At 45.1% G+C, this 25,662-nt stretch overlaps 1 protein-coding gene across 9 annotated transcripts in view; it reads left to right on the plus strand.

Moving 5' to 3' along the window:
- sgip1a (SH3GL interacting endocytic adaptor 1a) overlaps window positions 1–25,662 on the plus strand; it is a 265,636-nt gene that overhangs the window by 207,192 nt on the left and 32,782 nt on the right. For all 9 annotated transcript variants that reach the window (XM_063064170.1, XM_063064172.1, XM_063064168.1 and 6 more), the window contains 2 exons: window positions 1,497–1,561; window positions 2,528–2,692. In XM_063064170.1, the coding sequence (XP_062920240.1) occupies window positions 1,497–1,561; window positions 2,528–2,692 (230 nt within the window). The remainder of the gene's footprint in view (window positions 1–1,496; window positions 1,562–2,527; window positions 2,693–25,662) is intronic.

Below are 25,662 nucleotides of genomic sequence, written 5' to 3' on the forward strand. Positions count from 1 at the left end.
ATGTTCTTCGTATGACAAGCCATTCAATTCTAGAATCATTTTCATGAATCTCCTTTGAACCCTCTCCAGTCTTAGCACATCCTTTCTTAGATAAGGGGCCCAAACCTGCTCACAATTATCCAAGTGAGGCCTCACCAGTGCTTTATAAAGTCTCAACATCACATCCTTTGCTTTTATATTCTCGTCTTCTTGAAATAAGTGCTAACATTTGCCTTCCTTACCACCGACCAACCTACAAATTAACCTTTAGAGAGTCCTGCACAAGGACTCTGCTCCTTAACTTCTTGTATTTTTTCTCCGTTTAGAAAATATTCAACCCTTTCATTTCTTCTACAAAAGTGCCTGACCATACACTTCCCAATACTGTATTCCATCCGGAGGGTCTTTGACCATAATAACTAGGAGCAGGATTAGCCCACTTGTCCCATCGAGTCTGCTCTGCCATTGCATCATGGCTGTTTTATTGTCCCTCTCAACCCTATTCCCCTGTCTTCTCCCCGTAACCTTTGACACCCTGATTAAGCAAGAACCAATTAACCTCCACCTTAAATATACCCAATGACTTGGCCTGCACAGCCTTGTGTGGAAAAGAATTCCACAAATTTGCCATGCTTCTGGCTAAAGAAATATTTCCCCTTTTCCGTTTTAAATGGATATCTCTCAACTCGGAGGCTGTGGCCTCTAGTCCTAGACTCACCCACTATACGAAGCATCCTCACCACATCCACTCTATCCTGACATTTCAATATTCGATAGGTTTCAGTGAGATCCTCCCTCACTCTTCTAAACTCAAGTGAGCCATCAAAACACACCTCATGTGTTAACCCTTTCATCTCTGGGATTATTCTCACTAATGTCCACTGGTCTCACTCCAATGCCAGCACATGTTTCTTAGATAAGGGGTCCAAAACTGTTCACAATACTCCAAATGCAGTTGGTCCAATGCCTCATAAAGCCTCAACATCACATCTTTGCTTTTATATTCTAGTCCTCTTGAAATGAATGCTAACATTGCACTTGTCTTTCTCACCACAAACTCAACCTGCAAGTTAACTTTTAGGGATCCTGCATGAGGACTTGCATCTTATTATTAATCTCACTGGCACATAGCACAGGCAGCAATCCAGAGATTATTAGCCTGAAGGTCCTGCTTTTCATCTTTCTGCCTAACTTTCAGTACTCTGTTCAGGACCTCATCCCTTTTCCTACATATGTCATTGGTACGAATAAGCACCACAATTTCAGGCTGTTCATCCTCCCCCTTCAGAATATCCTGGAACCGAACCGAGACATCACTGATCCTGGCACCTGGGAGGCAACATACCATCTGGGTGTCTCTTTCACATCCACAGAAATGTCCATCTTTATGTAAAACATTAACTCTGCTTCTCTTTCTTTGGATGCTGCATCACCTGTTAATTGTTTAGACAGATCTTGTTTGCCTCAATAGTTTGAAGTTTGCCAAGTAAAATCCTGACTTCCGTTTGTTTTTCAAGGAATGCTGAACAACATAGGATACTCTGGAAGATCCCCGATTTATCCCAGAAATCTGAAAATGGAGGTAACTTCACTAAACTTTTTAAAAATCTCTATTACAGACTCTAAAATAAACTCAAAATATGACAAAGATTTATGCTGAGTTTAAGATTTGGGAGCAGAAGTGAGTCATTTGGCCTCTTGAACTTGCTCTGTTAATCAATAAAATCATATCTATTCTAATGCCCCAAACCTACTTTGCCTCCCGATCCCTACATCCTGCGACCTCATAGTATTCACAAATCTCAGTCATGAACATACCCAGTGACTGAAAACCAGTGGCCCTTATTGTGAGATCATGCCTTCGTTCTAGACTCCAGCAACATTGCCACAATTTAGCCAGATTAAAAATTCTGAGCATGTATGGAACAGTTGCATTAAGTAAAGTCTCGCATTTGTGAAAATACATTCACTCTGACAAAACCACAACACCATGAGTCAGGCAAAGTGATAAACGACAAAGAAAATTTGCCTTTTATCTATTACAAAGAAAACTCAGAAGTTATTGTAAAGGCCCTAGAGTAGATCAGTTGCTCTCTCTCCTCATTGTATAATTATACGTGGTGTTCAGATACATAGATAGGGAGATCAGTAGGAGGAAAACTGAAATAATTTGCAAGTTTTGAAATAGAGATACCCTTAATTTTAGAAGGAAAATCTGCAAAATTCATAGGGCAGTTTTGCAAATCTGGTTCTCCCCACCAGTGGACATGGAGTTGAAGATAATGTATGTCAACCATTAATCCATAACTAAACTTCAAACAAATACAACTTTCTTGATTTTATTTCTGTACAATTTAACTTCTCTCTTCCAGCACTTTAATGTACTAAGCCACATGACAGCTGTGTACAATGGGAAGCTGGTGATGTGCTTCATGCCTGCATTCCAATATGATGTAAACTTAAATATATCTGGCACTCCTTAATTTTTTTTTTTGAAGGTGAAGTTCCATCCTTCTCCAAACACAGATTCTTCCATGGTTTCTTTTAGGTGTTGGATCTCTCTTGGCCAGGTTTCAGCTGTCTGAGGGCCCAAGTAAACCTGCAACGTTGGCTGTCCAGTTCACCAGCGAAGGGAGCACGCTCTCAGGTGCCGATATTGAATTGGTCGGAGGAGGATACAGGTTTTCACTCATCAAAAAGAGATTTGCAGCAGGTAATTCTCAAGGTCATTGTCTTCTTCCAAGAAGAGAAATGTACATAGGATCAAGGAGTAGCATAGCAATGACGAAGCCTATTCAGACCTCTTTCAAGAGGCTGCTGTAGTCCCTCTCACACACGGCCATTCTAGTAATTCTGCTGGGATTGTACCCATCTGATTTCCCAGGATCAGGGAGAAATTCCTTAACTTTTCTGGCAATGCTGTTGCCCACATTATTCGAAAAGCTGTTTCAAGTTACATGAAGAAATAACTCCCTTTCAACAACTCAATTTGCCTCCTACCCACTCTCCTCTTGCCACAGGGATCACTCCCTCTGTGATTCCCTTGTTCATTCACCTCTCCCCACTAATCTTCCTCCTGACACTTATCCTTACAAGCTGAAGAAATGTTTCATTGCCCATTCACCTCCTCCCTCACCTCCATTCAGAGCCCCAAATAGTCCCTCTAGGTGAGACAAGACCTCACTTGTGAATCTATTGGGGTCGTCTACTGTATCTGGTGCTCCCTATGCGGCCTCCTCTACATTGGCAAGTCCTGATGTAGAATGGAGCACCGCTTCAAGAGGGATTTCCCAGTGGCCAATTATTTCAGTTCCAATCCCCATTCCCATTCCGACATGTTGGTCCATGGCCTCCTCTTTTGTCATGATGACACTACTGTCAGATTGGAAGAGCAACACCTTATATTCCATCTGGATAGTCTCTAACCTGATGGTATGAACAGCAATTTCTCCAAGTTCCAGTAATTTTCCCCTCCCCCTTCCCTCTTCTTCAACTCTGCCCTCTGGGCCCCCTACCCACTTCTCCTCACCTGTCTATCACCTCCCCATGGTGCCCCTCCTCATTCCCTTTTTCCATGGTCCAATTCCCTCTCCAATCAGATTCCTTCTACTCCAGTTCTTTACCTTTTCCACCTATCACCTCCCAGCTTCTTACCTCCCCCCCAGCTTTACCTATCACTTTCAAGCTTGTACTCCCTCCCATCGCCCATCTTTCTTATTCTGGCATCTTCCCTCTTCATTTGTGGTCCTGATGAAGGGTCTCGGCCCAAATCATCGACTGTTTATTCATTTCCATAGTTGCAGCCTGACCTGCTGAGTTCCTCCAACATTTTGTGTGTGCCGCTTTCAGAGGTTTCACTATAAGCAGCATCTCCTGCCTACACTTGAGCCACAACTTTGAATATGTGAGAGCTTTCTGGATTCATCCTGGAGTCTCCAATAACCTACAGAGATACTGGCTCTGATAACTTGGGGAGTAATTCTACCCTGGCAGAAAAGACACCATTTTTTTCCAGTTGGTGACTACTGAAAAGTTATCAGAGCAGCTGCTATAGAAGATCACAGGGAACTGGAGAGGTTACCTGTCCCTTGGCATTCAGGGTCAACATCTGCCACAAAAGGTCTGCATCACAGGGAATTAAACATAAACCTTGGTACAAAATCCATGAGTCATTGACTATAAGTGCATTGCTTCGCTACACCTTTCAAGGCAGCTAAATGCTGGAGTACCCAAGGAAAGTAATTATTAAGCAGGATTATTCTGGCAGCTGGCTGGTGTGTCCATTGGGAATAACTGGTGAGCTGCAGTACACACAGGCTGTGTCAAGACCCTTCATCAGGATCCTTCATTCTTCACCAGTCTCTACCCAAACAACTGATGCTGCCAAACGTGCTGACTTCCTCCCACATTTTGTGTGTGTGTTGCTTAAGATCTCCAGCATTTGCAGAACCTCGTGTGATGCCTTGTGTACATCAGCATGCTCAGGGCCTCCAAGCCTGTGTGGTGTAGCATTGGAGGTCAGGCAGCAGTGTCTCTGGCCCTTTGTACTGCCACTGGGTTCATTAATGTGTCCAGGATACACTGAACTGAGGAGGCTGGAAATGCTCTCTAGCCTGTGCATCCAGTGCAGCCTCTTCACTTGAATCAGCAGGCCATTCTTCACTTAAAAAGGTGAGAGGATTGTTTCATTTGCTTTATTTTTTGTTGACCTACATGTATTAATATAGTGTTAAATATACATAATGTTCAGTTAATTTTAGACCATAAGACACAGGAGCAAAATTCGGTCATTTGGCCCATCGAGTCTGCTCCGCCATTTTATCATGGCTGATTAATCCCTCACAACGGCATTCTCTTGTCTTCTCCCCATACCCTTTGATGCACTGACTAATCAAGAAGCTACCAACCTCTACTTGAAATATACTCAATGATTTGCCCTGCACAGATATCCATGGCAATGAATTCTACGGATCCACTACGGTCTGGCTAAGAAATTCCTCTTCATCTCCGTTCTGAATGGACATTCCTCTATTCTGAGGCTGTGCTGCCTGGACCTAGAATTACCCAATACATGAAACATCCTCTCCATATCCACTTTATCTAGGTCTTTCAATATTAAATTGGTTTCAATAAAATCCCTCCTCATTCTTCTAAGCTCCAGTGAGTACAGGCCCACAGCCATCAAATGTTTTTCATAAGTTAACCTTTTCATTCCTGGGATCATTCTCGTGGACCTCCTCTCCAATGCCAGCACATCTTTAATTAGATAATGCGTCCAGAACTGCTCACAATACTCCGTGTGGTCTGACCAATGTCTTATAAAGCCTCAGCATTACATCCTTGCTCCTACATTCTAGTCTTCTCAAAATGAATGCTAACATTATATTTGGCTTCCTCAACACCGACTCAGCATTCAAGTTAACCTTTATGGAATTCTGCACAAGGACTCTCAAGTCCGTTTGCACCTCTGATTTTTGAATTTTCTCCCCATTTAGAAAATAGTCGATGCCTTTGTCCCTTCTGCCGAAGTGCATGACCATACACTTCGCTACACTATATTCCATCTGCCACTTCTTTGCCCATTCTCCTCATCTGTCTAAGTCCTTCAGCAAACTCTGCTCAACGCTACCTGGTCTTTCACCTATCTTCATATCATCCACAAACTCGTCCACAAAGCCATCAATTCCATCATCCATATCATTGAAATATAACGTGAAAAGAACTGGTCCCAATACCAACACCTGCAGAACACCACTAGTCACCGGCAGCCAACTGGAATAGGCTTCCTTTATTCCCACTCATTGCCTCCTGCCAGTCAGCCCATCATCCATCCTTGCTAGTACCTTTCCAGTAATACCATGATCTCTTATCTTGTTAAACATCCTTATTTGTGGCATCTTGATCTTCTGAAAATCCAACTAAACTACATCCACTGACTCTCCTTTGTCTATCGTGCCTGTTATTCCCTCAAAGAATTCCAACAGATTTGTCAGGAAAGATTTCCGCTTAAGGAAATCATTCAGACTTTGGCCTACTTTATCATGTGCCTCCAAGTACACCAAAACCTCATCCATAATAATAATAATAATAATTTTTATCAATAACACCTAATTCTTTTATTTACATATTTTTAGCTATATTAGATATCTTTGATCCATCAAAACCCAGCTGTGGATGGATAAGGTGGAGTTGTGTGCGGATTCCTGAATTAGGAGAGTGAGATTGAAATTAATGTGTGACAGCCAGTTCTTGAGGAAGCAATTAGATTTTATGTAGTTATTGTGTATGGTCTGGATTGTTACCTTTGGTGTTTAATGTTTATATTTCAGAAATGATTATTGGTAGATCCAACGATTACAGTATCTGTTCCTATTTACTCTTTCATGCTCATTTGTTACTCTCTCCATAGTATATAAAAGCAAGGATGTAATGTTGACACTTTATAAAGCTCTGGTGCGGCCTCACTTGGAGTATTTTGAGCAGTTTTGTGCCCCTTATCTAAGAAAGGATGTACTGACATTGGAGAGGATTCAAAGGAGGTTCACAAAAATGATTCTGTGATTGAAAGGCTTATCATTTGAGTAGCATTTTATGGCTCCAGGCCTCTGCTCACTGGAATTCAGGAAAACAAAGGGTAACCTTATTGAAACCAATCAAATGTTAAAAGGTCTCAATAAAGTGGATGTGGAGAGGATGTTTTCTATGGTGGTGGAGTCTAAGACCAGAAGACACAGCCTCAGAATGGAAGAGTGCTCCTTATACAATGGAGATGATAAGGAATTTCTTTAGCCAGAGAGGGGTGAATCTGTGGATTTTGTTGACACCGGCTACTTAAAGATCTTCTGTAATACTTTATAACGGGGCTTGTTGTGGCCTTTCTTCACAACAAGTCTGACTGAGAAACTCTGCCTACAACAGGATACCTACAAGCTTGTCCTTCATGCTGGAATGCCAATAATGTAGTGTTGGTCCAGCAATTAGCGGGCCTGCCTTCCCGCCCCATCACCACAGGCAGCACAGACCCTCCACAGGGACTGTCCTATATCATCAGCACTGGCAGCAGAGACATCCCTGTATCATCATCTCTCCACAGAAACTGTCCTTTATCACCACCATTCCACAGAGACAGTCCTATATCATCACTACTCCACAGACACTGTCCTGTATCATCACTACTCCTCAGGCACTGTCCTATATGATCACTACTCCACTGAGACTGTCCTATATCATCACTACTCCACTGAGACTGTCCTATATTATCACCACTCCACAGAGACTGTCCTATATCATCACCGCTCCACAGATACGGTCCTATATCATCACCGCTCCACAGAGACTGTCCTATATCATCACCACTCCACAGAAACTGTCCGATATCATCACTACTCCACAGAGACTGTCCTATATCATCACTACTCCAGAGACTGTCCTATATCATCACTACTCCACTGAGACAGTCCTATATCATCACCACTCCACAGAGACTGTCCTAAATCATCACCACTCCACCGAGACTGCCCCATATCATCACCACTCCACAGTGACTGTTCGATATCATCACTACTCCACGGAGACTGTCCGATATCATCACAACTCCACAGAGACTGTCCTAAATCATCACCACTGAACCGAGACTGTCCTATATCATCACTACTCCACAGAGACTGTTGTACATCCTCACCACTCCACCGAGACTATCCTAAATTATCACCACTCCACAGAGACTGTTGTACATCCTCACCACTCCACAGAGACTGTCCGATATCACCACTCCACAGAGACTGTCCGATATCACCACTCCACCGAGACTGTTCTATATCATCACCACTCCACAAAGACTGTCCTATATCATCAACACAGAGATGGTTCTATGTCATCAACACAGAGACGGTCCTAAATCACCACCACTCTGTAGAGACTGTCCTACATCACCACCACTCCACAGAGACTGTCCGATATCATCACTACTCCACAGAGACTTTCCTATATCATCACCACTCCACAGAGACTGACCGATGTCATCACCACTCCACAGAGACTATCCTATATCATCACCACTCCACAGAGACTGTCCGATATCATCACCACTCCACCGAGACTGTCCAATATCATCACCACTGCACAGAGACTGTCCTATATCATCAGCACTCCACAGAGACTGTCCGATATCATCACCTCCACAGAGACTGTCCTATATCATCACCACTCCATTGAGACTGTCCTAAATCATCACCACTCCACAGAGACTGTCCGATATCATCACAACTCCACAGAAACTGTACTACATCATCTTCACCACTCCACACAGACTGTCGTACATCATCACTCCACCGAGACTGTCCTATATCATCACCCACCCACAGAGACTGTGCGATATCATCACCCACCCACAGAGACTGTTGTACATCCTCACAACTCCACCGAGACAATCCTAAATTATCACCACTCCACAGAGACTGTTGTACATCCTCACTACTCCACCGAGACTGTCCAAAATTCTGACCACTCCGCAGAGACTGTTCTATATCATCACCACTCCACAAAGACCGTCATATATCATCAACACTCCACGGAGACTTTCCTATATCATCACCACTCCACTGAGACTGTCCTAAATCATCACCACTCCTCAGAGACTGTCCTATATCATCACCACTCCTCAGAGACTGTCCGTTACCATCACCACTCCACAGAGACTGTCCTATATCATCACTGCTCCAGAGACTGACCTATATCATCACTACTCCACTGAGACGATCCTATCTCATCACCACTTCACAGAGCCTGTCCTATATCATCACCACTCCACAGAGACTGTCCTAAATCATCACCACTCCACCGAGACTGCCCCATATAATCACCACTCCACAGTGACTGTTCGATATCATCACTACTCCACTGAGACGGTCCTATGTCATCACCACTCCACAGAGATTGTCCTATATCATCACCACTTCATAGAAACTGTCCTAAATCATCATCACCACTCCACAGAGACTGTCCGATATCACCACTCCACAGAGACTGTCCTAAATCATCACCACTGCACCGAGACTGTCGTATATCACCACCACTCCACAGAGACTGTTGTACATCCTCACCACTCCTCCGAGACTATCCTAAATTATCACCACTCCACAGAGACTGTTGTACATCCTCAACACTCCACCGAGACTGTCCTAAATTTTCACCACTCCACAGAGACTGTCCTAAATCATCACCACTCCACAGAGACTGTTGTACGTCCTCACTACTCCACCGTGACTGTCCTAAATTATCACCAGTCCGCAGAGAAGGTTCTATATCATCACCACTCCACAAAGACTTTCCTATATCATCAACACAGAGACAGGTCCTAAATCATCACCACTCCACAGAGAATGTCCTAAATCATCACCACTCTACAGAGACTGTCCTATATCACCACCACTCCACAGAAACTGTCCTATATTATGAACACTCCACCGAGACTGTGCGATATCATCACCCACCCACAGAGACTGTGCGATATCATCACCCACCCACAGAGACTGTTGTACATCCTCACAACTCCACCGAGACAATCCTAAATTATCACCAATCCACAGAGACTGTTGTACATCCTCACTACTCCACCGAGACTGTCCAAAATTCTGACCACTCCGCAGAGACTGTTCTATATCATCACCACTCCACAAAGACCGTCATATATCATCAACACTCCACGGAGACTTTCCTATATCATCACCACTCCACTGAGACTGTCCGAAATCATCACCACTCCTCAGAGACTGTCCTATATCATCACCACTCCACTGAGACTGTCCTATATCATCACCACTCCACAGAAACTGTCCTATATTATGAACACTCCACCGAGACTGTCCTATATCATCACCCACCCACAGAGACTGTGCGATATCATCACCCACCCACAGAGACTGTTGTACATCCTCACAACTCCACCGAGACAATCCTAAATTATCACCACTCCACAGAGACTGTTGTACATCCTCACTACTCCACCGAGACTGTCCAAAATTATGACCACTCCGCAGAGACTGTTCTATATCATCACCACTCCACAAAGACCGTCATATATCATCAACACTCCACGGAGACTTTCCTATATCATCACCACTCCACTGAGACTGTCCTAAATCATCACCACTCCTCAGAGACTGTCCTATATCATCACCACTCCTCAGAGACTGTCCGTTACCATCACCACTCCACAGAGACTGTCCTATATCATCACTGCTCCAGAGACTGACCTATATCATCACTACTCCACTGAGACGATCCTATCTCATCACCACTTCACAGAGCCTGTCCTATATCATCACCACTCCACAGAGACTGTCCTAAATCATCACCACTCCACCGAGACTGCCCCATATAATCACCACTCCACAGTGACTGTTCGATATCATCACTACTCCACTGAGACGGTCCTATGTCATCCCACTCCACAGAGATTGTCCTATATCATCACCACTTCATAGAAACTGTCCTAAATCATCATCACCACTCCACAGAGACTGTCCGATATCATCACCACTCCACAGAGATTATCCTATATCATCACCACTCTGTAGACTGTCCTACATCACCACCACTCCATAGAGACTGTCCGATATCATCACCACTCCACAGACACTTTCCTATATCATCACCACTCCACAGAGACTGCCCCATATAGTCACCACTCCACAGACTGTCCTATATCATCACCGCTCCACAGAGACTGTCCTATATATTTACCACTCCACTGAGACTGTCCTAAATCATCACCACTCCTCAGAGACTGTCCTATATCATCACCACTCCACAGACACTGTCCGATATTATCACAACTCCACTGAGACTGTAATATGTCATCACCACTTACACAGTGACTGTCCTAAATCATCTTCACCACTCCACTAAGACTGTCCTATATAATCACCACTCCACAGGAACTGTCCTATATCATCACCACTCCACAGAGACTGTCCTAAATCATCTTCACCACTCTACAGAGACGGTCATACATCATCACTCCACTGAGACTGTCCTATATCATCACCACTGCACCGAGACTGTCGTATATCACCACCACTCCACAGAGACTGTCTGATATCATCACCTCCACAGAGACTGTCCTATATCATCACCACTCCACAGAGACTGTCCTATATCATCACCGCTCCACAGATACGGTCCTATATCATCACCGCTCCACAGAGACTGTCCTATATCATCACCACTCCACAGAAACTGTCCGATATCATCACTACTCCACAGAGACTGTCCTATATCATCACTACTCCAGAGACTGTCCTATATCATCACTACTCCACTGAGACAGTCCTATATCATCACCACTCCACAGAGACTGTCCTAAATCATCACCACTCCACCGAGACTGCCCCATATCATCACCACTCCACAGTGACTGTTCGATATCATCACTACTCCACGGAGACTGTCCGATATCATCACAACTCCACAGAGACTGTCCTAAATCATCACCACTGAACCGAGACTGTCCTATATCATCACTACTCCACAGAGACTGTTGTACATCCTCGCCACTCCACCGAGACTATCCTAAATTATCACCACTCCACAGAGACTGTTGTACATCCTCACCACTCCACAGAGACTGTCCGATATCACCACTCCACAGAGACTGTCCGATATCACCACTCCACCGAGACTGTTCTATATCATCACCACTCCACAAAGACTGTCCTATATCATCAACACAGAGATGGTTCTATGTCATCAACACAGAGACGGTCCTAAATCACCACCACTCTGTAGAGACTGTCCTACATCACCACCACTCCACAGAGACTGTCCGATATCATCACTACTCCACAGAGACTTTCCTATATCATCACCACTCCACAGAGACTGACCAATGTCATCACCACTCCACAGAGACTATCCTATATCATCACCACTCCACAGAGACTGTCCAATATCATCACCACTGCACAGAGACTTTCCTATATCATCAGCACTCCACAGAGACTGTCCGATATCATCACCTCCACAGAGACTGTCCTATATCATCACCACTCCATTGAGACTGTCCTAAATCATCACCACTCCACAGAGACTGTCCGATATCATCACAACTCCACAGAAACTGTACTACATCATCTTCACCACTCCACACAGACTGTCGTACATCATCACTCCACCGAGACTGTCCTATATCATCACCCACCCACAGAGACTGTGCGATATCATCACCCACCCACAGAGACTGTTGTACATCCTCACAACTCCACCGAGACAATCCTAAATTATCACCACTCCACAGAGACTGTTGTACATCCTCACTACTCCACCGAGACTGTCCAAAATTCTGACCACTCCGCAGAGACTGTTCTATATCATCACCACTCCACAAAGACCGTCATATATCATCAACACTCCACGGAGACTTTCCTATATCATCACCACTCCACTGAGACTGTCCTAAATCATCACCACTCCTCAGAGACTGTCCTATATCATCACCACTCCACTGAGACTGTCCTATATCATCACCACTCCACAGAAACTGTCCTATATTATGAACACTCCACCGAGACTGACCTATATCATCACTACTCCACTGAGACGATCCTATCTCATCACCACTTCACAGAGCCTGTCCTATATCATCACCACTCCACAGAGACTGTCCTAAATCATCACCACTCCACCGAGACTGCCCCATATAATCACCACTCCACAGTGACTGTTCGATATCATCACTACTCCACTGAGACGGTCCTATGTCATCACCACTCCACAGAGATTGTCCTATATCATCACCACTTCATAGAAACTGTCCTAAATCATCATCACCACTCCACAGAGACTGTCCGATATCACCACTCCACAGAGACTGTCCTAAATCATCACCACTGCACCGAGACTGTCGTATATCACCACCACTCCACAGAGACTGTTGTACATCCTCACCACTCCTCCGAGACTATCCTAAATTATCACCACTCCACAGAGACTGTTGTACATCCTCAACACTCCACCGAGACTGTCCTAAATTTTCACCACTCCACAGAGACTGTCCTAAATCATCACCACTCCACAGAGACTGTTGTACGTCCTCACTACTCCACCGTGACTGTCCTAAATTATCACCAGTCCGCAGAGAAGGTTCTATATCATCACCACTCCACAAAGACTTTCCTATATCATCAACACAGAGACAGGTCCTAAATCATCACCACTCCACAGAGAATGTCCTAAATCATCACCACTCCACAGAAACTGTCCTATATTATGAACACTCCACCGAGACTGTCCTATATCATCACCCACCCACAGAGACTGTGCGATATCATCACCCACCCACAGAGACTGTTGTACATCCTCACAACTCCACCGAGACAATCCTAAATTATCACCACTCCACAGAGACTGTTGTACATCCTCACTACTCCACCGAGACTGTCCAAAATTATGACCACTCCGCAGAGACTGTTCTATATCATCACCACTCCACAAAGACCGTCATATATCATCAACACTCCACGGAGACTTTCCTATATCATCACCACTCCACTGAGACTGTCCGAAATCATCACCACTCCTCAGAGACTGTCCTATATCATCACCACTCCACTGAGACTGTCCTATATCATCACCACTCCACAGAAACTGTCCTATATTATGAACACTCCACCGAGACTGTCCTATATCATCACCCACCCACAGAGACTGTGCGATATCATCACCCACCCACAGAGACTGTGCGATATCATCACCCACCCACAGAGACTGTTGTACATCCTCACAACTCCACCGAGACAATCCTAAATTATCACCACTCCACAGAGACTGTTGTACATCCTCACTACTCCACCGAGACTGTCCAAAATTCTGACCACTCCGCAGAGACTGTTCTATATCATCACCACTCCACAAAGACCGTCATATATCATCAACACTCCACGGAGACTTTCCTATATCATCACCACTCCACTGAGACTGTCCTAAATCATCACCACTCCTCAGAGACTGTCCTATATCATCACCACTCCACTGAGACTGTCCTATATCATCACCACTCCACAGAAACTGTCCTATATTATGAACACTCCACCGAGACTGTCCTATATCATCACCCACCCACAGAGACTGTGCGATATCATCACCCACCCACAGAGACTGTTGTACATCCTCACAACTCCACCGAGACAATCCTAAATTATCACCACTCCACAGAGACTGTTGTACATCCTCACTACTCCACCGAGACTGTCCAAAATTATGACCACTCCGCAGAGACTGTTCTATATCATCACCACTCCACAAAGACCGTCATATATCATCAACACTCCACGGAGACTTTCCTATATCATCACCACTCCACTGAGACTGTCCTAAATCATCACCACTCCTCAGAGACTGTCCTATATCATCACCACTCCTCAGAGACTGTCCGTTACCATCACCACTCCACAGAGACTGTCCTATATCATCACTGCTCCAGAGACTGACCTATATCATCACTACTCCACTGAGACGATCCTATCTCATCACCACTTCACAGAGCCTGTCCTATATCATCACCACTCCACAGAGACTGTCCTAAATCATCACCACTCCACCGAGACTGCCCCATATAATCACCACTCCACAGTGACTGTTCGATATCATCACTACTCCACTGAGACGGTCCTATGTCATCCCACTCCACAGAGATTGTCCTATATCATCACCACTTCATAGAAACTGTCCTAAATCATCATCACCACTCCACAGAGACTGTCCGATATCATCACCACTCCACAGAGATTATCCTATATCATCACCACTCTGTAGACTGTCCTACATCACCACCACTCCATAGAGACTGTCCGATATCATCACCACTCCACAGACACTTTCCTATATCATCACCACTCCACAGAGACTGCCCCATATAGTCACCACTCCACAGACTGTCCTATATCATCACCGCTCCACAGAGACTGTCCTATATATTTACCACTCCACTGAGACTGTCCTAAATCATCACCACTCCTCAGAGACTGTCCTATATCATCACCACTCCACAGACACTGTCCGATATTATCACAACTCCACTGAGACTGTAATATGTCATCACCACTTACACAGTGACTGTCCTAAATCATCTTCACCACTCCACTAAGACTGTCCTATATAATCACCACTCCACAGGAACTGTCCTATATCATCACCACTCCACAGAGACTGTCCTAAATCATCTTCACCACTCTACAGAGACGGTCATACATCATCACTCCACTGAGACTGTCCTATATCATCACCACTGCACCGAGACTGTCGTATATCACCACCACTCCACAGAGACTGTCTGATATCATCACCTCCACAGAGACTGTCCTATATCATCACCACTCCACAGAGACTATCCTATATCATCACCACTCTGTAGAGACTATCCAATATCATCACCACTCCACAGAGACTGTCCTAAATCATCTTCACCACTCCACACAGACGGTCGTACATCATCACTCCACCGAGACTGTCCTATATCATCACCACTGGACCGAGACTGTCGTATATCACCACCACTCCACAGAGACTGTTGAACTTCCTCACCACTCCACCGAGACTGTCCTAAATTATCACCACTCCACAGAGACTGTTGTACATCCTCACTACTCCACCGAGACTGTCCTAAATTTTCACCACTCCACAGAGACTGTCCTAAATCATCACCACTCCACAGAGACTGTTGTACGTCCTCACTACTCCACCGTGACTGTCCTAAATTATCACCAGTCCGCAGAGAAGGTTCTATATCATCACCACTCCACAAAGACTTTCCTATATCATCAACACAGAGACGGTCCTAAATCATCACCACTCCACAGAGACTGTCCTGTATTATTACCACTCCACAGAGACTGTCCTAAATCATCACCACTCTACAGAGACTGTCCTATATCACCATCACTCCACAGAGATTATCCTATATCATCACCACTCTGTAGAGACTGTCCTATATCATCACCATTCCACAGAGACTGTCTGATATCATCACCTCCACAGAGACTGTCCTATATCATCACCACTCCACAGAGACTATCCTATATCATCACCACTCTGTAGAGACTATCCAATATCATCACCACTCCACAGAGACTGTCCTAAATCATCTTCACCACTCCACACAGACGGTCGTACATCATCACTCCACCGAGACTGTCCTATATCATCACCACTGGACCGAGACTGTCGTATATCACCACCACTCCACAGAGACTGTTGAACTTCCTCACCACTCCACCGAGACTGTCCTAAATTATCACCACTCCACAGAGACTGTTGTACATCCTCACTACTCCACCGAGACTGTCCTGAATTATCACCACTCCACAGAGACTGTTCTATATCATCACCACTCCACTGAGACTGTCCTATATCATCAACACAGAGACGGTCCTATATCAGCAACACAGAGGCGGTCCTAAATCATCACCACTCCACAGAGACTGTCCTATATTATTACCACTCCACAGAGACTGTCCTAAATCATCACCACTCTACAGAGACTGTCCTATATCACCACCACTCCACAGAGATTATCCTATATCATCACCACTCTGTAGACTGTCCTACATCACCACCACTCCATAGAGACTGTCCGATATCATCACCACTCCACAGAGACTTTACTATATCATCACCACTCCACAGACACTGCCCCATATAATCACCACTCCACAGTGACTGTTCGATATCATCACTACTCCACTGAGACAGTCCTATAACATCACCACTCCACAGAGACTGTCCTATATCATCACCACTCCATAGAGACTGTCCTAAATCATCATCACCACTCCACAGCGACTGTCCAATATCATCACCACTCCACAGAGACTGCCCTAAATCATCACCACTGCACCGAGACTGTCGTATATCACCACCAACCCACAGAGACTGTTGTACATCCTCACCACTCCTCCGAGACTATCCTAAATTATCACCACTCCACAGAGACTGTTGTGCATCCTCACTACTCCACCGAGACTGTCCTAAATTATTCCCACTCCACAGAGACTGTTCTATATCATCACCACTCCACTGAGACTGTCCTATATCATCACCACTCCACAGAAACTGTCCTATATTATGAACACTCCACAGAGACTGTCCTATATCATCACCACTCCACAGAGACTGTCCTAAATCATCAGCACTCCACAGAGACTGTTGTACGTCCTCACTACTCCACCGAGACTGTCCTAAATTATCACCACTCCACAGAGAAGGTTCTATATCATCACCACTCCACAAAGACTTTCCTATATCATCAACACAGAGACGGTCCTAAATCATCACCACTCCACAGAGACTGTCCTGTATTATTACCACTCCACAGAGACTGTCCTAAATCATCACCACTCTACAGAGACGGTCCTATATCATCAACACAGAGGCGGTCCTAAATTATCACCACTCCACAGAGACTGTCCTATATTATTACCACTCCACAGAGACTGTCCTAAATCATCACCACTCTACAGAGACTGTCCTATCTCACCACCACTCCACAGAGATTATCCTATATCATCACCACTCTGTAGACTGTCCTACATCACCACCACTCCATAGAGACTGTCCGATATCATCACCACTCCACAGAGACTTTCCTATATCATCACTACTCCACAGAGACTGTTCTATATCATCACCACTCCATAGAGACTGTCCTAAATCATCATCACCACTCCACAGCGACTGTCCAATATCATCACCACTCCACAGAGACTGTCCTACATCATCTTCACCACTCCACACAGACGGTCGTACATCATCACTCCACCGAGACTGTCGTATATCATCACCAACCCACAGAGACTGTTGTACATCCTCACCACTCCACCGAGACTATCCTAAATTATCACCACTCCACAGAGACTGTTGTACATCCTCACTACTCCACCGAGACTGTCCTAAATTATGACCACTCCGCAGAGACTGTTCTATATCATCACCACTCCACAGAGACTGTCCTATATTATTACCACTCCACAGAGACTGTCCTAAATCATCACCACTCTACAGAGACTGTCCTATATCACCACCACTCCACAGAGATTATCCTATATCATCAACACTCTGTAGAGACTGTCCTATATCATCACCACTCCACAGAGACTGTCCGATATCATCACCACTCCACAGAGACTGTCCTAAATCATCACCAATGCACCGAGACTGTCGTATATCACCCCACCAACCCAAAGAAACTGTTGTACATCCTAACTACTCCACTGAGACGGTCCTAAATTATCACCACTCCACAGAGACTGTTGTACATCCTCACTACTCCACCGAGACTGTCCTAAATTATCACCACTCCACAAAGACTGTTCTCTATCATCACCACTCCACTGAGACTGTCCTATATCATCACCACTCCACAGAAACTGTCCTATATTATGAACACTCCACAGAGACTGTCCTATATCATCACCACTCGACAGAGACTGTCCTAAATCATCACCACTCCACAGAGACTGTTGTACATCCTCTCTACTCCACCGAGACTGTCCTAAATTATCACCACACCGCAGAGAAGGTTCCATATCATCACCTCTCCACAGACACTGTCCGATATCATCACCTCCACAGAGACTGTCCTAAATTATCACCACTCCACAGAGACTGTTGTACATCCTCACTACTCCACAGAGACTGTTCAAATTATCACCACTCCACAGAGACTGTTCTATATCATCACCACTCCACTGAGACTGTCCTATATCATCAACACAGAGACGGTCCTATATCATCAACACAGAGGCTGTCCTAAATCATCACCACTCCACAGAAACTGTCCTATATCATTACCACTCCACAGAGACTGTCCTAAGTCATCACCACTCTACAGAGACTGTCCTATATCACCACCACTCCACAGAGATTATCCTATATCATCACCACTCTGTAGACTGTCCTACATCACCACCACTCCATAGAGACTGTCCGATATCATCACCACTCCACAGACACTTTCCTATATCATCACCACTCCACAGAGACTGCCCCATATAGTCACCACTCCACAGACTGTCCTATATCATCACCGCTCCACAGAGACTGTCCTATATATTTACCACTCCACTGAGACTGTCCTAAATCATCACCACTGCTCAGAGACTGTCCTATATCATCACCACTCCACAGAGACTGTTGAACTTCCTCACCACTCCGCCGAGAATGTCCTAAATTATCACCACTCCACAGAGACTGTTGTGCATCCTCACTACTCCACCGAGACTGTCCTGAATTATCACCACTCCACAGAGACTGTTGAACTTCCTCACTACTCCACCGAGACTGTCCTAAATTATCGTCACTCCACAGAGTCTGTTCTATATTATTACCACTCCACAGAGAATGTCCTAAATCATCACCACTCTACAGAGACTGTCCTATATCGCCACCACTCCACAGAGATTATCCTACATCATCACCACTCTGTAGAGACTGTCCAATATCATCACCACTCCACAGAGACTGTGCAATATCATCACCACTCCACAGAGACTGTCCTATATCATCAGCACTCCACAGAGACTGTCCAATATCATCACTACTCCACTGAGACGGTCTAATATCATCACTACTCCACTGAGTCTGCCCTATATCATCACCACTCCTCAGAGACTGTCCTAAATCATCACCACTCCACAGAGACAGTTCTATATCATCACCGCTCCACAGAAACTGTCCTATATCATCTCCACTCCACTGAGACTGTCCTAAATCATCACCACTCCTCAGAGACTGTCCTATATCATCACCACTCAACAGAGACTATCCTATATCATCACCACTCCACAGACACTGTCCGATATTATCACCACTCCACTGAGACTGTACTACGTCATCACCACTTACACAGTGACTGTCCTAAATGAAATTCACCACTTCACTAAGACTGTCCTATATCATCACCACTCCACAGCAACTGTCCGTTATCATCACCACTCCACAGAGACTGTCCTAAATCATCTTCACCACTCTACAGGGACGGTCATACATCATCACTCCACTGAGACTGTCCTATATCATCACCACTGCACCGAGACTGTCGTATATCACCACCACTCCACAGAGACTGTCCTAAATTATCACCACTCCACAGAGACTGTTGTACATCCTCACTTCTCCAACGAGACTGTCCTAAATTATCACCACTCCACAGAGACTGTTGTACATCCTCACCACTCCACCGAGACTGTCCTAAATTATCACCACTCCACAGAGACTGTTGTACATCCTCACTACTCCACCGAGACTGTCCTAAATTATCATCACTCCACAGAGACTGTCCTATATTATTACCACTCCACAGAGACCGTCTTATATCACCACCAACCCACAATGACTGTTGTACATCCTCACCACTCCACCGAGACTATCCTAAATTATCACCACTCCACAGAGACTGTTCTATATCATCACAACTCCAGCAAAATTGTCCTATATCATCAACACAGAGACGGTCCTAAATCATCACCACTCCGCAGAGACTGTCCGATATCATCACCACTCCACAGAGACTTTCCTATATCATCACTACTCCACTGAGACTGTCCTATATCATCACTACTCCACTGAGGCGGTCTAATATCATCACTACTCCACTGAGACTGCCCTATATCATCACCACTCCACAGAGACTATCCGAAATCATCACCTCCACAGAGACTGTCCTATGTCATCACCACTCCACAGAGACTGTCCTATATCATCACCACTGCACAGAAACTGTCCTATATCATCACCACTCCATAGAGACTGTCCTAAATACTCATCACCACTCCACAGAAACTGTCCTATATTATGAACACTCCACAGAGACTGTCCTATATCATCACCACTCGACAGAGACTGTCCTATATTATGAACACTCCACAGAGACTGTCCTATATCATCACCACTCGACAGAGACTGTCCTAAATTATCACCACTCCACAGAGACTGTTCTATATCATCACCACTCCACTGAGACTGTCCTATATCATCACCACTCCACAGAAACTGCCCTATATTATGAACACTCCACAGAGACTGTCCTATATCATCACCACTCGACAGAGACTGTCCTAAATCATCACCACTCCACAGAGACTGTTGTACGTCCTCTCTACTCCACCGAGACTGTCCTAAATTATCACCACACCGCAGAGAATGTTCTATATCATCACCACTCCACAGACACTGTCCGATATCATCACCTCCACAGAGACTGTCCTAAATTATCACCACTCCACAGAGACTGTTGTACATCCTCACTACTCCACCAAGACTGTCCTAAATTATCACCACTCCACAGAGACTGTTCTGTATCAGCACCACTCCACTGAGACTGTCCTATATCATCAACACAGAGACGGTCCTATATCATCAACACAGAGGCGGTCCTAAATCATCACCACTCCACAGAAACTGTCCTATATCATTACCACTCCACAGAGACTGTCCTAAATCATCACCACTCTACAGAGACTGTCCTATATCACCACCACTCCACAGAGATTATCCTATATCATCACCACTCTGTAGACTGTCCTACATCACCACCACTCCATAGAGACTGTCCGATATCATCCCCACTCCACAGACACTTTCTTATATCATCACCACTCCACAGAGACTGCCCCATATAGTCACCACTCCACAGTGACTGTTCGATATCATCACTACTCCACTGAGACAGTCCTATATCATCACCACTCCACAGAGACTGTCCTATATCATCACCACTCCATAGAGACTGTCCTAAATCATAATCACCACTCCACAGCGGCTGTCCGATATCATCACCACTCCACCGAGACTGTCCTAAATTATCACCACTCCACAGAGACTGTTGTACATCCTCACTACTCCACCGAGACTGTCCTGAATTATCACCACTCCACAGAGACTGTTCTATATCATCACCACTCCACTGAGACTGTCCTATATCATCAACACAGAGACGGTCCTATATCAGCAACACAGAGGCGGTCCTAAATCATCACCACTCCACAGAGACTGTCCTATATTATTACCACTCCACAGAGACTGTCCTAAATCATCACCACTCTACAGAGACTGTCCTATATCACCACCACTCCACAGAGATTATCCTATATCATCACCACTCTGTAGACTGTCCTACATCACCACCACTCCATAGAGACTGTCCGATATCATCACCACTCCACAGAGACTTTACTATATCATCACCACTCCACAGACACTGCCCCATATAATCACCACTCCACAGTGACTGTTCGATATCATCACTACTCCACTGAGACAGTCCTATAACATCACCACTCCACAGAGACTGTCCTATATCATCACCACTCCATAGAGACTGTCCTAAATCATCATCACCACTCCACAGCGACTGTCCAATATCATCACCACTCCACAGAGACTGCCCTAAATCATCACCACTGCACCGAGACTGTCGTATATCACCACCAACCCACAGAGACTGTTGTACATCCTCACCACTCCTCCGAGACTATCCTAAATTATCACCACTCCACAGAGACTGTTGTGCATCCTCACTACTCCACCGAGACTGTCCTAAATTATTCCCACTCCACAGAGACTGTTCTATATCATCACCACTCCACTGAGACTGTCCTATATCATCACCACTCCACAGAAACTGTCCTATATTATGAACACTCCACAGAGACTGTCCTATATCATCACCACTCCACAGAGACTGTCCTAAATCATCAGCACTCCACAGAGACTGTTGTACGTCCTCACTACTCCACCGAGACTGTCCTAAATTATCACCACTCCACAGAGAAGGTTCTATATCATCAGCACTCCACAGAGACTTTCCTATATCATCAACACAGAGACGGTCCTAAATCATCACCACTCCACAGAGACTGTCCTGTATTATTACCACTCCACAGAGACTGTCCTAAATCATCACCACTCTACAGAGACGGTCCTATATCATCAACACAGAGGCGGTCCTAAATTATCACCACACCACAGAGACTGTCCTATATTATTACCACTCCACAGAGACTGTCCTAAATCATCACCACTCTACAGAGACTGTCCTATCTCACCACCACTCCACAGAGATTATCCTATATCATCACCACTCTGTAGACTGTCCTACATCACCACCACTCCATAGAGACTGTCCGATATCATCACCACTCCACAGAGACTTTCCTATATCATCACTACTCCACAGAGACTGTTCTATATCATCACCACTCCATAGAGACTGTCCTAAATCATCATCACCACTCCACAGCGACTGTCCAATATCATCACCACTCCACAGAGACTGTCCTACATCATCTTCACCACTCCACACAGACGGTCGTACATCATCACTCCACCGAGACTGTCGTATATCATCACCAACCCACAGAGACTGTTGTACATCCTCACCACTCCACCGAGACTATCCTAAATTATCACCACTCCACAGAGACTGTTGTACATCCTCACTACTCCACCGAGACTGTCCTAAATTATGACCACTCCGCAGAGACTGTTCTATATCATCACCACTCCACAGAGACTGTCCTATATTATTACCACTCCACAGAGACTGTCCTAAATCATCACCACTCTACAGAGACTGTCCTATATCACCACCACTCCACAGAGATTATCCTATATCATCAACACTCTGTAGAGACTGTCCTATATCATCACCACTCCACAGAGACTGTCCGATATCATCACCACTCCACAGAGACTGTCCTAAATCATCACCAATGCACCGAGACTGTCGTATATCACCCCACCAACCCAAAGAAACTGTTGTACATCCTAACTACTCCACTGAGACGGTCCTAAATTATCACCACTCCACAGAGACTGTTGTACATCCTCACTACTCCACCGAGACTGTCCTAAATTATCACCACTCCACAAAGACTGTTCTCTATCATCACCACTCCACTGAGACTGTCCTATATCATCACCACTCCACAGAAACTGTCCTATATTATGAACACTCCACAGAGACTGTCCTATATCATCACCACTCGACAGAGACTGTCCTAAATCATCACCACTCCACAGAGACTGTTGTACATCCTCTCTACTCCACCGAGACTGTCCTAAATTATCACCACACCGCAGAGAAGGTTCCATATCATCACCTCTCCGCAGACACTGTCCGATATCATCACCTCCACAGAGACTGTCCTAAATTATCACCACTCCACAGAGACTGTTGTACATCCTCACTACTCCACAGAGACTGTTCAAATTATCACCACTCCACAGAGACTGTTCTATATCATCACCACTCCACTGAGACTGTCCTATATCATCAACACAGAGACGGTCCTATATCATCAACACAGAGGCTGTCCTAAATCATCACCACTCCACAGAAACTGTCCTATATCATTACCACTCCACAGAGACTGTCCTAAGTCATCACCACTCTACAGAGACTGTCCTATATCACCACCACTCCACAGAGATTATCCTATATCATCACCACTCTGTAGACTGTCCTACATCACCACCACTCCATAGAGACTGTCCGATATCATCACCACTCCACAGACACTTTCCTATATCATCACCACTCCACAGAGACTGCCCCATATAGTCACCACTCCACAGACTGTCCTATATCATCACCGCTCCACAGAGACTGTCCTATATATTTACCACTCCACTGAGACTGTCCTAAATCATCACCACTGCTCAGAGACTGTCCTATATCATCACCACTCCACAGAGACTGTTGAACTTCCTCACCACTCCGCCGAGAATGTCCTAAATTATCACCACTCCACAGAGACTTTTGTGCATCCTCACTACTCCACCGAGACTGTCCTAAATTATCACCACTCCACAGAGACTGTTGAACTTCCTCACTACTCCACCGAGACTGTCCTAAATTATCGTCACTCCACAGAGTCTGTTCTATATTATTACCACTCCACAGAGAATGTCCTAAATCACCACCACTCCACAGAGACTGTCCGATATCATCACTACTCCACAGAGACTTTCCTATATCATCACCACTCCACAAAGACTGACCAATGTCATCACCACTCCACAGACTGTCCTATATCATCACCGCTCCACAGAGACTGTCCTATATATTTACCACTCCACTGAGACTGTCCTAAATCATCACCACTCCTCAGAGACTGTCCTATATCATCACCACTCCACAGACACTGTCCGATATTATCACAACTCCACTGAGACTGTAATATGTCATCACCACTTACACAGTGACTGTCCTAAATCATCTTCACCACTCCACTAAGACTGTCCTATATAATCACCACTCCACAGGAACTGTCCTATATCATCACCACTCCACAGAGACTGTCCTAAATCATCTTCACCACTCTACAGAGACGGTCATACATCATCACTCCACTGAGACTGTCCTATATCATCACCACTGCACCGAGACTGTCGTATATCACCACCACTCCACAGAGACTGTCTGATATCATCACCTCCACAGAGACTGTCCTATATCATCACCACTCCACAGAGACTATCCTATATCATCACCACTCTGTAGAGACTATCCAATATCATCACCACTCCACAGAGACTGTCCTAAATCATCTTCACCACTCCACACAGACGGTCGTACATCATCACTCCACCGAGACTGTCCTATATCATCACCACTGGACCGAGACTGTC

This window comes from Mobula hypostoma, chromosome 12, assembly GCF_963921235.1.
Source record: "Mobula hypostoma chromosome 12, sMobHyp1.1, whole genome shotgun sequence".
In the NCBI taxonomy this organism is placed as follows: domain Eukaryota; kingdom Metazoa; phylum Chordata; class Chondrichthyes; order Myliobatiformes; family Myliobatidae; genus Mobula; species Mobula hypostoma.